Here is a 14,331-nt window from a genome sequence, read left to right as displayed (position 1 = left end):
CGTATGGTGGTGATGGTCACCCGGAATCATTAAGGTAGTTATCAGTGACTTCAGCATAATATACAGTTGTAGTATCCTGTGTAGTAACATGATTGTTATGTCTGGTTGTTCTTAACAAACTATGATTTTTATTCAGTGATAACCGTGGATCCAAAACATACCTCGAGAACATGCAACCAAGAAAAAACGTAGCATAGATGATATGGCTCAATCACAACCAAAAAGGTATTTGTTTTAGGTAACTGGTGTCACAGGTTGGTTAAAATAGGCAAATTGTGTTGATTTAGGCTTTGTGTATAGTGGTTCAGCACCGAAGAAAAAGAAATCTACTTCAAACCCAAAGCTACACTGTATGTTTGTGAGCAGTTTTCTCTAACATGGGTATTAATTATATATTATTGTTAAAGTGAACTATGTAAACTAACTTCTACCTATTGAATTTGTATCGATGCCAGTAATTCCTGCTGCTATGTCTGGCCAACCATTGTCAACAAAGCCTCTAAAGTTGCCATCCCCTATGCAGTATTTAAAATGTGGTGCAAAAAAGTTTGCTTTTGAAACTGTGAATTTCTGTTGCAGTGGCGGAGAGGTTAAGATAGCAGCAAATGAATACCCTGCTGAACTGCAGCGGCTCTTTACTTCAAACGATGAAGACGCAGTTCACTTCAGAACCTATGCTAGGTTATATAATAATTTGTTTGCCTTTAGTTCTATAGGAGGGAAATTTGATGCAAGCACTTACAAGGGCATATATGTATTTAAAATGCATGGTCAGATGTATCATTTTGTTCCAAATTTATTGCCTGATAAAGGCACCCCAAAGTATTTACAGCTTTATTTTTATGATGGACAAAATGAGGCTAATAATAGGCTTAAATGCTTTCCAGAGGTCAGGCGAAAAGTGATTGATATTCTTATGCGAATTTCAGAGCAGAATCCATATGTAGTGTTCTTTCAATCTCTCAGAGAAAGGCATATTACTGTGGATACTAAAATTGTGCTCAATCAGAGTACAGTGCTAGACCAGCGTGTTTACAATGCCCCTGCTGTAGACGATGTTGCAGTCATATGGCCAGACAACGCTTTTCTAGCCAAAGTTTAAGTCCTCATATCTTAGTAGCTGGTAGATCTGCTACATCTCATAGAATCTATCATAACTATGGTTGTTATGATCCATTGCAGTATCCTTTGTTATTTCCTCGTGGGGAATGTGGTTGGACTCAAGGATTACAAAAGCAGTCTCATGGTGGAGTAAGAAACACTACTCCATTGCCAGATCCAATCATGTCATGTGCTGTGCATAGTGCTGAGGACTTATTGAATGAAGAAGATAAAAGTACACTTTTCAAACACAGCTACATTAAACTGACTAATATACATTGCTGTTTGCTAACTATCTTCCATATTATGACTAACTGTTGATGCCCTTGTTATGCAGGAGCAAGTAAAAAGAACACTAGAGCTGACAAGTTCATTTCTGCACGAGAGTACTTTTCCTACAAGTTGCAAATTCGGCCTGAAAACATGTTGTTGCGAGCTGGAAGATGTTTCCAGCAATATATAGTTGACATGTATGTCAAAATTGAAAACACTTGGCTTGATTACTTTCGGAATAATCAACAAAGTACACGGGCTGAACTATATCAAGGTATTTTAGATTCATTAGATTGTGGTGAGACTGTTGCTCATAATGTAGGACGTAAAGTAATCTTACCTCCTACATTTATAGGAGGACCTCGAGATATGAAGAAACGTTACCTAAATGCCATGGCTTTGGTTCAGAGATATGGGAAACCAGATTTATTTGTTACTATTACCTGCAATGCTAATTGGCCTTAAATAAAGGCTGAGTTAGCCCCGGGTGAAACAGCACAAGATCGACCTGATTTAGTAGCCAGAATTTTCAGAGCCAAATTTTTATTGCTGAAGAAAGAAATATTGGGAAAGCAAATCTTTGGTGAAGTTGCTGCATTGGTGTATGTTATTGAGTTTCAAAAGCGAGGTTTACCACATGCTCATTTCTTGATCATCTTGAAATCAGACTGGAAGATGAAATGTCCTGCTGATTATGATAAATATGTGTGTGCTGAAATACCACCTGTCAGTAATAGCAATTTGAGGCGGACTGTGCTTGCACATATGATGCATGGCCCTTGTGGTGTGTTAAATCCGGAATGCCCTTGCATGCGTAACAAAGGTGGTATATTGTCTTGTAAAAGTAAATATCCTAAACAGTTTTCAAATGAGACGACTTATAATAAAGATGGTTATCCCATCTACCAAAGACGTGATACTGGGGAGCAAGTGAAGATACGTAACACATACCTTGATAATCAGTGGGTTATCCCGTACAATCCTTATCTTTCTTCACTGTTTGATTGCCACTTGAATGTTGAGGTTTGTTCCACAATTAAAGCAGTGAAATACCTATATAAATACGTGTACAAGGGTCATGATAGGGTTTCATTCAATGTAGTACCAGGTGAGAATAACTCTGTTGATGAAATTAATCAATTCCAGTCAGGCAGATAGGTTTCCCCTTGTGAAGCAGCGTGGAGAATATTTAGTTTTGATCTATTTGAAATGCATCCTCCTGTTCTTCCATTACAAGTTCATTTGCCTAATGAACAAACTGTGCATCTACATCCTCATGAAAGGCTACATGATGTTGTTGCTAATTCTAAACGTTCTCGAACTCAATTGATTGAATTCTTTACAGTCAATGCAGCTACTGAAGGTGGGACAGGCCACTTGTATGGTGAATTTTGTGAACATTACAGATGGGACGCAGGTGCTAAGCAATGGAAAGAAAGGGTGCTAAATCTATTTTCTGTTGGGCGTCTTGCATTTGTGTATCCTGCAGAAGGGGAACATTTTTTCCTACGGTTGCTATTACTAAATGTCAGAAGTCCAAGTTTATTTGAGGGGCTTCGAACTGTGAATGGCCATGTATACCCAGCATTCCATGATGCGGCATTGAAGTTAGGATTAATAGAAAATGATGATATTGCAAACTTAATATTGTGTGAAGCGTCAGAGGTCCAAATGCCTGATGCCTTACGTCGTTTGTTTGCAACAGTACTTATTTTCTGTCAAACAGCTGATCCGCCTGCATTATGGATGAAATTTTACCCATTTCTGTCTGAAGATTTCAGTTTCAAATATGCTGACAACGTTTCTAAAATTCAACAGTTAACAGTTCATTCTGTTGAGGGATACCTTGAAGCCATGGGGAAATCACTGTCGGCATTTGGGTTGGACCATTTAATCGCTCATGTTGGCATTGAGATCAGAAGAACAAAGGATATTGTGGATGCTCTTGATGCCCCTATTCCCCCAGAAAGCCTAACATGCTGTTCTAGATTAAACCATGAACAAAATGCTGCCTTCTCATGTATCATGCAGTATGTAATGGAAGGGAAGCCAGGTGCTTTTTTTATAGATGGTCCGGGAGGAATAGGGAAAACATTTTTATACAATGCATTGTATGCAGAGGTTCGACTCATGAACAAGATTGTGTTGCCTACAGCAACATCGGGTATTGCTACATCAAATATACCTTCAGGACGTACAGCTCATTCAAGGTTTAAAATCCCACTTGATAGTGATGCTTCGTTGGCTTGCGCTGTTCCTAAACAGGGAAGTTTAGCAGCATTACTTAGGGAAACGTCATTGATAATATGGGATGAGGCTTCGATGGCCAAGAAACATAATATTGAATCCTTGGATTTACTCTTGCAGGATGTGTGTGATAATAAAATCATGTTTGGAGGGAAAATTATTGTGTTTGGAGGTGATTTTAGGCAGGTTTTGCCTGTAGTTCCACATAGATCAATGAAAGAAGCAGTGGAAACCAGTATTGTCACTTCATACTTATGGCCTAGATTCGTAAAGTTTAGGTTGATAGAAAATATTAGAGCTCGGGAGGATTTACCATACTCTGAATTCTTGCTTGCCTTAGGTAATGGTGAGCTGCAAAAATCAGAAATAGCTTATGTCCAGTTGCCAGACCAAGTTGCCCAATTTTGTGAAACTGAAAATAATTTGGTTTCTGACTTGATACAAGCAACGTTCCCTGAAATGGTGCACGGTAACCTGTGTGCTGACAGTTTTATTAATCGAGCAATCTTGACACCGTTAAATGATGATGTGGATTTGATTAATACGTTCATGATAGAAAGATTTAAGGGCAGAGCTGTCACATACAAGAGCTTTGATATTATGCTGAATGATTCGTGTAATATATATCCTACAGAGTTCATGAATAGCTTGTGCCCAGGAGGAATGAGCCCTCATGAGCTTGTGCTGAAGGAAAACTGTCCAGTTATCCTTCTAAGGAATCTTCTGCCTTCATCTGGTTTATGCAATGGTACTCGTCTTACTTGTAAACGATTTTTCCCAAATGTTATCCAATGTGTCATTGCTACAGGAAAATACAAAGGCAATCATGTTTTCATCCACAGGATCAATTTAAGACCATCTGGTTCTATGAATTATCCTTTTCAGTTTGAGAGGAACAATTCCCCATCAAGTTAAGTTTTGCAATGACAATAAAAAAATCTCAGGGTCAGACTCTTAATTAGGTGTCTATACATCTTCCACGCCCATGTTTTTCTCATGGTCAGCTGTATGTTGCTTTGTCAAGGGCTAAAAAAGCAACAGATGTTGCTGTCTTTTACGCTAAGCCTCTGGAATAACACCCACTCAACACTGTGAAGAATGTTGTTGCTTTTGAAGTGTTGAGATTGGATGGAATAGTGCATGATAGCACAGAAGAAGAGACATAAATACTTGCTTTCATCAGAGCACTAGAGCAGAACTTCAGAGTATGTTATCTTTTTCTTTTTGAACTTCAACATGTATTACAGTTTGCATTTAATGGGATACATTAGATTTTCAGTAAGTAATACCACTGTCAGATGTCTTTCTATTTATTATTCACAGGTGTATGAAGGTGAACAGATCAGGTTAGTAATAACCTTACCAAGGTATATAATCAACATTGAAAGCTTACCTTCTAGCCAATAAATAGCATGTACAGACTACTTATTTAGATGTTGCATTGTGCATAGCATTAGATTACGTAATTAGATTACTGGTAGATGCTATAACTTAGCACCTAGAACAGGCTATCTTAATTGCTCAGTACTTTCATTAATGACCATTAGTTTAATTTTCATTGTTATAGCATTTACACTAAAACACAGTAAAGACATAACTAATGTTGAACCACATTTAAATCATACAAATTACAGTTAATATGTCAGCAGATGAACATGTGGGTCTCAAGCTGTAAATACATTTTATCTGGGGCTAAAACTTATGTGTGATTCTTCATGCTTGATACGCTGCCTATTAGTACCCACAACACATTCTACTTTATCCCAAATCAGAATGGGTGTAAATTATAAGGTTGTTGAATATAACTGAGACCTAAGCTAGGCCAAGATTTGCTTTAGATTCTTTGATATGGAATCACTGACTTGCAGCAGATGCTTTTATAAAAAAAATTGACTTTGGGAAATATTCTAGATACTATTGGAAAAAGAAATCAGATTAACAAGGGAATGCTGTGAATACTTTTTAAAGAGTAATCGACTTAAGTGAAACAAAGCAGACAGTAAGTAACTGTTATAGATTCTATTATGCATGACACTCTTTTATCACTGCTTTCAGCAAGAAAATGGCCGAAAGTCTCGTTAGACCACATGACTGAAGTCTGCTAGAGCATCCACAGCTTGGCACCAAACCTATGGATATTCCTTATAAGTAAGTCATTATTGAATACCTTCAATTTGAACAAGATATTATAGTTTGTTTTCCGGAAATTTTTTAAATCTTGTGAAAAGGCACCTCTTTATAAGGAGAAATGCCATAACATAAGAAGGAGAGAAATGTGAAGCTATTGACCCTAGGAGAAAGATTATCTCAGTTCAGCAGTAGGTTGCATGGATGTTGAAATCAAATACTTACATTTTTTAAGCTATTGTTTTATAAAAAACAAACAAAACACAACATAACCTCCTTTCCTCTCTTCTGAAGCTAGGGAAAACAAAAGTTTAGATAAGCAGATAAATGCTTCCCTCATTTTCTTTTTCACTTCCTTTTCTGTCAGTCTACCATGGTTACTGATAAATGTCACAAAATTAAAACTCAGGGGACCATGTTACAGCATAAATGGTAGTTTGAGTGCTTACAAGTATTAACCATTAAGTATAATTCAACTTTGTCATTATATTCCATTCTTAGACTGTTAAGTAGAATTCATGTTTATCATTATATTCCATTCAATTTTATCATCACTTTAGGTACTATGTGGCTTTACATTCCTTAAAAATTCTATGAGATTAGTCTTAAAAATTCTATGACATTAGTCTTAAAAATCCTTTAGGTACCATGTTCAGAGCCCATTAGCCTTAAAAATTCTATGAGGTTAGGACACTATTCCTACTGTTATTGTTTAACCTGGAAGCAAATGTACATGCCATGTAGTTCTTATCACTCAATATTAATCTTATTCAAACCAGTACTTTAAAGAGTTTCAACTAAGCTGTACTTTGAAGCATAGCATAACTGAAGCTTAGTGTAAAGATATTTTTAATACAATAGTTACACAGTGGCCTGTTTCAAAGGCATTACCCTACAACTTTAATACTGACTGACCAACTTAATACATAAATACTTATTTTACATAACAGGATTATTATACAAATGCAACACATAGTTGTCTTTCCAACATAAATATCAGGCATTAGCTATCCAAACTGCTACACCTTGTAATGAATATCTAGCACTTTTATTATCACATACCTAGCTATTTTAGACAACACATATTGCTGATGATGCAGTAGTCAAACATGTGAACTGGAAAGCAGTTCTATCTGAACAACTATGCTGGTCCGAGCACCACCTCAAATAGAAGAGGAAAACCTGATCGATAAATAACTAAGGCACCTAAACCAGCCACAGCAGACACATGTTCATAGAACATATTTACATCATTGCATAGTACACATGATATGATGCTGTCTTCTTTCCAAACCAGCTGTAAATCAACACACCACTGGTCCCTTTTGTGACGCAGAAGAACAGATGTGGAAGGATCTGCTGTCCAGAAATGCATTGTAGCAAATGGCACTGGAACAACCTTAAAAAACAAAAATTACAGATAACCAGCAGTTAAATATATGCTAATAACAATATGGTAAGCACATGTTCATAAAATATATATTCTTATATACAGTTTAGTAACTCCAAAACTTACAATAATTCCTTGGAAAATAGATCGTTGATTAAACACACATGTAAATGATGGCTGAAGACATTGTTGTTGCATTAGCCTCAAGTGATTTTCCAGTTCTACAACAGACAATGGAAGCCTTCTTCGAGTAATTATGGTCTGTGTAACTGGTATACCAAGATGGGTTTTATCATGCCCATCACATGAGAAAATTTTGGAATGAAATATTCTTCTACCTTTATAATACATCATCAAGGTATCTCCAACTTCGATATCATTATCTGAAATGAACTCTTTCCAACCCCCTTCAACGTACATTCCAGTGATCATATTTCCAGACTTAGTTCTTCTAATAACAATATCCCATGCTGGTCCATCACAACCGCGAAATATTTTAGCTGCTCCACACTAATTGAATAAGATATGGTAAAAAAAACAAAACTGGTATCTCCTAAACCATACAAAAACACATAATTAGGTAATATAATCACTACATGTATATAAGTTAACGCTAATAGTATAAAATACAAATGCATACTGCCATATCTTTGTGTTCTTCTTCAATTCTCAGTATCCATCTCATGATAGCATTAGTTTCGGCCTAACAATATGAGAAGTTGATGAATTAAATAGAGGCAAGCAAAAACTTAGTTAAGAGACAAATGTGAATAATAGACTTGAGAAAGCTCCCATAGAATGTACTTACCATGTTTTCCAAAGCTAGGTATCCAAAGCAAATACTGAAAGTCCAGTTCTCATAATACCTTGGCCATTCCCTTTATATAATATATGATACTCTAGACAGGTAAATGTTTATCTATAGCCTTTGAAAGAATCTAACTATTAACTGTAGCCATGTGAAATGCACCATATCCTAATATCTACCAAAGCTATTGTGTAATTTACACAAGAGTTAGACCCTACATTATACTTGGTATATCAATGACCAGGGATAAGCAATTTAATTTAATTATTTATAAACAATTAAATGCTTGTATTATTATTAGCTTAAAGGAAACTATGAACTTCGTGAGTTTAGTACGACTATACTTTAAAATATAACACGTCATTAATGTGAACATTGTTGAAAAATACAAAAATGTAAACTTGTATTACAATGAAACAAATAACTCATTAGTTTGTTCAAGAATGATAGAAGTAGAATGTAGGTAAATATGAAGTGTTACTCTTCCTAACTTCATTTAACAATGCAAGCTTATCTCATCTGACACTTTTAAAAACATGTGCATCTCTACTTTTATAATTTATGTTAACATAGATTAGCAAATGTACAGTTTTATTAATATGTCTTGTATACTTTGCATGTAGTTCTCGTTCAAAGTATTGAAACCAGGTAAATGCAAACACTTTCTACAATACTCCCACCTCCTTCCGCACCATGAGACAAAAAACTTGGAATATTAATCGACTATACATTATCACATGCAATTATATAAATCTCACAATATGATATGATGTATTACATAATGACATCTTCTAAGATTGAAAACCTCAATAAGAGAATCCGAAACTAAAAATCTACATACATAAAGAACCATTACAACATGAGTAAGTAATAAGCTTTATTAATATATGCTTGACAACTTTGAGTGTTAAATTTTATAAGGTTTGAAAAATTAAGTATACATGTCAATTCCTATCAATTATAAGCATATGTCATATAAAATTTTCATACAAAAGGAATTCATTTCAAGTGTGTATATGCATCAAGTGTACACGTTTCTTGTCCACACGTACAAGTATATGTAAACATAGTAGATGCACCCAAAAGTATCGTAAACTTTTATGCAATTAATTAATTGAAACTGTACATTGGAACATGAACATTGATTTTCAGCTGCCTATTGGTCTCTCGAATTTTTAATGCATCTACAAACAAATCCAATACTAATAGTTATACCCGCTTGAGTAGCATGCTAAGCTTATGCCCATTCCTTATTAACCTACGCATCATATGATTGTTATTAGAAACACTTATGAATTAGAAGTTAATGTAGAAAATTACACATATTTCAATTTGGCATTATATTGACTACATCATTTAGAATATAAGCAATTTACTTACTATAGAAGCAAGTAGTACACATGGTCAAAATTACTATTTAGGGAAGTTACTTGAAGGACATAAGATATTGTACTTGCTTGGTGAAGAACCACATAAAAAAGAAAGCTTTTTTTTGAAAAAAAAGATGGCATTTAATATTAGAAGCCTTCACAACCACTTAAAATCATCATTCATATGGCTTCTTATATGTTTTCTATTATTATATTATTTATATTAGTTACTATTTCTTTAAATTAAGTACATTGCATGTTTGCAAGCCATACTTTTTATTGTTTGAAGTTGACATTACTTATACAAGTAGGTGACCAATACCCACTTTTACATAATTTAAAAAGGCAAAAAAAAAAATCAAAAACACAAAGGGCAATAAAAAAAGAAATCAATTATCAAACATAAAAGATGAAAACAAGAGAGAGGCACGCATAGCACAGGCAGGATTTTTTTTTAAAAAACAAAGAAGAATTGCAGAATTTGGCAAAAAAAACATTTATATGTACAATGCTACTGTTGAAACCACTCTTGACTATGGACTTGTTACTGTTCTTAGATTTGTTCAGTGTCAAGCTTGTTCATTTGATTACTTAGCTATTACTTCGTCCTAATTTTTACTATATATATCAATCTAACTTTTGCCCAAAAATCACCTTTCCAGCCGTGCAATTTCACTTTTCCTCTAAAAGTACTCCTACCTCAAAATTCTTTCAATTTAGAAATGTAATTCTTAATTCCATTGCTATACTGCATGTTCAATTTTAGCATCTGCTTGCTTCTGTAAACATAATAACCATTTAAGTTGTAAAATGTGAAAATAAAACAAACAAAAAACAAAAAACAAAAAAAAAGAAAGCATAACATAAATGCATGCTAGATTAGGAAAATAGCCTACCATCTATTGTAGAATCTGTTTTGCAATAAATTCAGATGGTTGAATGTCTGTTGTTTTAATAACTTTTTTTTATGCATGTTAATGTAAATGTTATTCTGCTTTCTGAGAATATGTCTTTGGAATATGTTCTGCATATTGTAAATTACTTTTAATAGACTCTACTTATTAAATACTGCAAATTGAATTCTTTTAAGGTTTCTTACATGAATATTTATGACTATGTACAATCTACATAGAATATTCTGAGCCTAGGAATCTTTTGCATGAAATACATACTAAACAATAGAAAGCTATTGGTTATATTTTTGAAAACGGATAATATCATTAGTGTGAAAATATATTAGCCCTTCTGACTGTAACACCTGCCTGCATCAAACATTGTTAAACTACTATTAAGATGTGTTTTTTCTAAGATTCATAGTAGATGAATTTTTGAAATTGGAGTACATGTTTTGTTATTTTGCATGTAATGAGATTTACAAGTTACAGATCGTTTGGATCACCTGCATAGTTTGCTGTTAACACCACTATATTTAACATTATTCGTTTCAATCAAGCAAAATAATTCTTTATCATGAATCTATGCACCTTTTTTAAAAGCTCTGTTGTAAATCTATATATATAGTTGTACCAGTACTGATTCTGGGTTGTTTCAGAGTGTAATTGATCTTCAATATGAAGCTTGAACTAGTTTATTTGGATGAACTGAATACTTAGAGCAAGGATTACAAGGTCAGAGTTACAGTTACTGAAAAGGGTCGTCCTCGAAAATCGCCAAAAAAGCCTGGATTAGTCTTCCAAACTCTCATTATGGAAGATGAGAAGGTGAGTCTACTTCTACTTTCTACTTTATTATTCAAATCCCACTTATACATGGGTGTTTGTGTAAAATCCTTGTGTTGGAGCATTTTTTCAAAAGTCATGTTATGCTAAAAAGAACTGGAATATGAAATCTGTAGCAATATCCTATTAGGTAATTATATCCGATTCATATTATAGTAATTATGTATACTGAAAGATGGAAAATTGTATAAAATCTATACAATCTTCATTTTGACCAAGGATTCAATAAGTGTAATTATATATGAATGCCTTAGTAGAGTTGCCTTTTTATGTTCAACTCCAACCAGGAACTATATAGCTAAAATTGCTTGTGTTTAATTCCAACCATGTGTTATTCTTACCATGTGTTACTCTCTGTGTTTCACTTCCAATCGACTCATAGAAAAACAAGATGCGTTGTGCTCTTTTTGGAGAACAGATAAAGGCCTATGAGGAGATCCTAAAACCCACTGGACAATATGAAATATCCAGGGCTTCCATAGGCATTGTGGATGATCAGTTCAAGTTCAACCTTGATGAACTTCCCTTCCAAATGACTATTGGACAGCAAACTGTTGTGCATAGGTTGAACCCTGAAGCTGGCCCTATTGTTCCCAAGTATCAGCCTCTGTCAACTATTCCAAGGACAGCTGATCCAGACAGCAGATTTGGTATACATTTAAATACAGTAATTGCAGTCTGTATAATACCATACCATGTAACTTATTGTCTAACTTAGTTCTACTTATATTCCTTGGCTTCAGATGTTGTTGTAGTAGTTCTTTTTGTTGAGGAACAGCCACGCATGATTTCTAATTCACGTGGACGTGAGAGTCCAGTTCGTGAGATAGTTGCCACTGATACAAGGTTACTTCACTTTTGAATAATTGCTCTTTTACTTTTACCAGGGCTTATTACTTATCACTCAACTGTTATGCTCACATATATTTCCAAACCTATGTAACAGCCGTGATCAAACTATCACCATTTTGGCATGGAATGATCTTGCTCTCAATGACTGCAATGCACTCAACAACTGGGCTGACAAGTTTAATGTTGTAGGCCTCACTTCTCTTAGAGCTCAAAACACATCTAGAGGTTAATTACTTTCATATTATTACACTTCTATTTTACAACAACAATTACACACCATGAATTTAACAGTTAATAGTTAGTGCTACTATAGGATTCATTTTGAGCACTACTATGTCAACTCGATTCATTCATGAACCTCAAGGAGATAGAGCAAATGTGCTTCGTGAATGTTTAATTTCTTACAATTCCATTTATCATGGTATATTGATCTTATATCCTGAAATAGATCATGATTTATATCTTCATTATAGGGCAAAAGTGTACCCAAGAGTGTTGCTTGATAGGCAGGCTAGAGTGCTTACTGTCAGATACCCCAGTGAAGAGAAAAAAATCTACGCAATTGCAGAGCTGAGAAACAAAAAGGTTCAAATTTTAACTCCAGTGCTAGCAGCTCTATTCAATAATCTTAAAGTGTCTATCTTTTGCTAATGACTGAAAATCTTCTTGCAAAAAATACAGCCATCCAATGTTATGCAAGAAGAAATAGCATGGATAAGAGTCACCATACCAAATGTTGACCTGAACAAGATTCATGCTTATGCTGGCTGCCAAGAATGCTCTAAACGCACAAATCTTCCTGTGGGATCTCGCTATCGTTGCACTTTTTGCAAAAAAACAGATACTACCTCTGTTCACAAGTAACTTATTCCTATGCTTTACCAACCTGTACAATCTATACTTAAAGTTGCTTCTTTCATTCCATCTTTGTTCAATAGAGTTACATTCAAGTTCAAAGCAATAGATGACACTGGAACTATGTCATTCACCACTTTCAATGACGACACAGAGAAACTCTTCAGAAAGTCAGCAACTGAGATTTCTAGCATGAAGAATACTGTAAATAATCCTTTCATTTATCTTTGTTTTGCATTCTTAATATTAATATTATGCAATGTTCACTCTTAATATCAACCACAACCAGTTATTTTGCGCTTCTATTGAAATATACTCTTAATATTCTGGCCCTTATTTGCTAATTTGCATGGAAAATCTACACTTTTACTGAACTAATACTTACACTGGCGATAACTAAACACCTTATACATGTTCCAGGAGAACTTAGAAGCTTTTGCAACTATACAAGAGATCCTTTGTACCAAACCATTCTTTATCAAGGTGGGACCCACAAAGGAGTTGTCAATGAACAACGTACTCATATGGACACTGAAAACTATTGAACTGGAAGCTGAAGAAGAACAACAACCAATGTCTGCAATGGATACAGACCTAGAAGAATTTGTCTTAACAGAACAAGAGAGGAAGCTGCAGAGAGATATGATACTCGAAGAACAAGCACATGGTAAAAAGCCTCTGGTGATTGAGTTTAACTCAAACCCTGCTACAGCCCAGAATCCAGCAACCAGGAATGATGCCAGAATTGCTCAACTTGCTCAGCTAGAAGAAATGAACTTAGCCTCCCAAACATTTGATTCGGACATATTCCTGCTATCTGAGCCAAGTTTGGAACCCCTTTAGCTTCCTGAAATAAACACCCCACCAAAGGAAGTACTTCCAAGTTGGACTAAGCTTTCTCGCAAACGTAGCCCACCAAAGAGCAAAGAATCTACTTCTTGTGACTCAAAGCCAAGTAAAGCTGCTGATGACAGTCCACCTAAGAAAAAGGTGAAGACAACACTATTTCAAGACACCCATGTCGAAGAAAGTTCTGATGAATTCAGCTCTCCAACAGCTCAGCCTGAAAAGCCATGAAGTACTCAAGTGCTTAGGATACATAGTCACCACCTTTTGCCTCTACTAATGATGATAGTAAGATCAAACTTAATGTTGCTTTATATATAAGTTACACACTACCTGATTTATAGACAGGCATAAATCTTTTGGGGGTTTAGAAGGAACAAATGTGAACAAATATTGTTCCCTATAAACACCAGTTATATCAGTAGTAATGCTGCTAGGTACATTAGAATATAAGTGTGAGTTTAAGTGGTAATATTAGTATTTTGGGAAAAAGGCACCTATCATATTGGTAAGTATGCATAGTACAAATTAGTATTACCATGTTTTGCCTAATGAAGCAAAACTAATCTATGTACTGGTATCCTTAAATCAGGATTATTATATATAATATTAGTAAATTTTAGTACTTTCCCTGCGTTTTAATATTCAAAGTTTTGTGTTTTCTTTACAATCACCTATATGCAATTAATTTTAACTATCATGATATCATTCAATCAGACTGAT

The 14,331-nt window shown here is 34.8% G+C and overlaps 2 protein-coding genes across 2 annotated transcripts; both read left to right on the top strand.

Moving 5' to 3' along the window:
* Positions 1-448: 448 nt before the first annotated feature.
* On the top strand, positions 449-2,532 carry LOC110695463. The gene is made up of 4 exons (XM_021872692.1): positions 449-1,096; positions 1,183-1,336; positions 1,439-1,776; positions 1,846-2,532. The coding sequence occupies exons 1-4, from the start codon at positions 449-451 to the stop codon at positions 2,530-2,532; spliced, it is 1,827 nt and encodes a 608-aa protein (XP_021728384.1).
* Positions 2,533-2,583: 51 nt separating this feature from the next.
* LOC110695462 lies at positions 2,584-4,536 on the top strand. The gene has a single exon (XM_021872691.1). It carries the CDS (start codon positions 2,584-2,586, stop codon positions 4,534-4,536), a length of 1,953 nt encoding a protein of 650 aa, XP_021728383.1.
* The last annotated feature ends 9,795 nt before the right edge of the window (positions 4,537-14,331 follow it).

Source organism: Chenopodium quinoa, unplaced genomic scaffold (assembly GCF_001683475.1).
Source record: "Chenopodium quinoa cultivar QQ74 unplaced genomic scaffold, ASM168347v1, whole genome shotgun sequence".
Taxonomy (NCBI): Eukaryota; Viridiplantae; Streptophyta; class Magnoliopsida; order Caryophyllales; family Amaranthaceae; genus Chenopodium; species Chenopodium quinoa.
Note: the sequence above shows the minus strand (reverse complement) of the source record. Positions and strands in the feature narration are given on the sequence as shown.

What these genes read in the sequence shown, in the direction of transcription:
- LOC110695463 (XM_021872692.1), top strand. Translation starts at nt 449, where the DNA reads ATGCCAGTAATTCCTGCTGCTATGTCTGGCCAACCATTGTCAACAAAG. An exon ending in ACAACGCTTTTCTAGCCAAA is followed by an intron (nt 1,097 to 1,182) that starts GTTTAAGTCCTC and finishes GATCCATTGCAG; the next exon opens with TATCCTTTGTTATTTCCTCG. An exon ending in ACCTAAATGCCATGGCTTTG is followed by an intron (nt 1,777 to 1,845) that starts GTTCAGAGATAT and finishes CCTTAAATAAAG; the next exon opens with GCTGAGTTAGCCCCGGGTGA.
- LOC110695462 (XM_021872691.1), top strand. Translation starts at nt 2,584, where the DNA reads ATGCATCCTCCTGTTCTTCCATTACAAGTTCATTTGCCTAATGAACAA.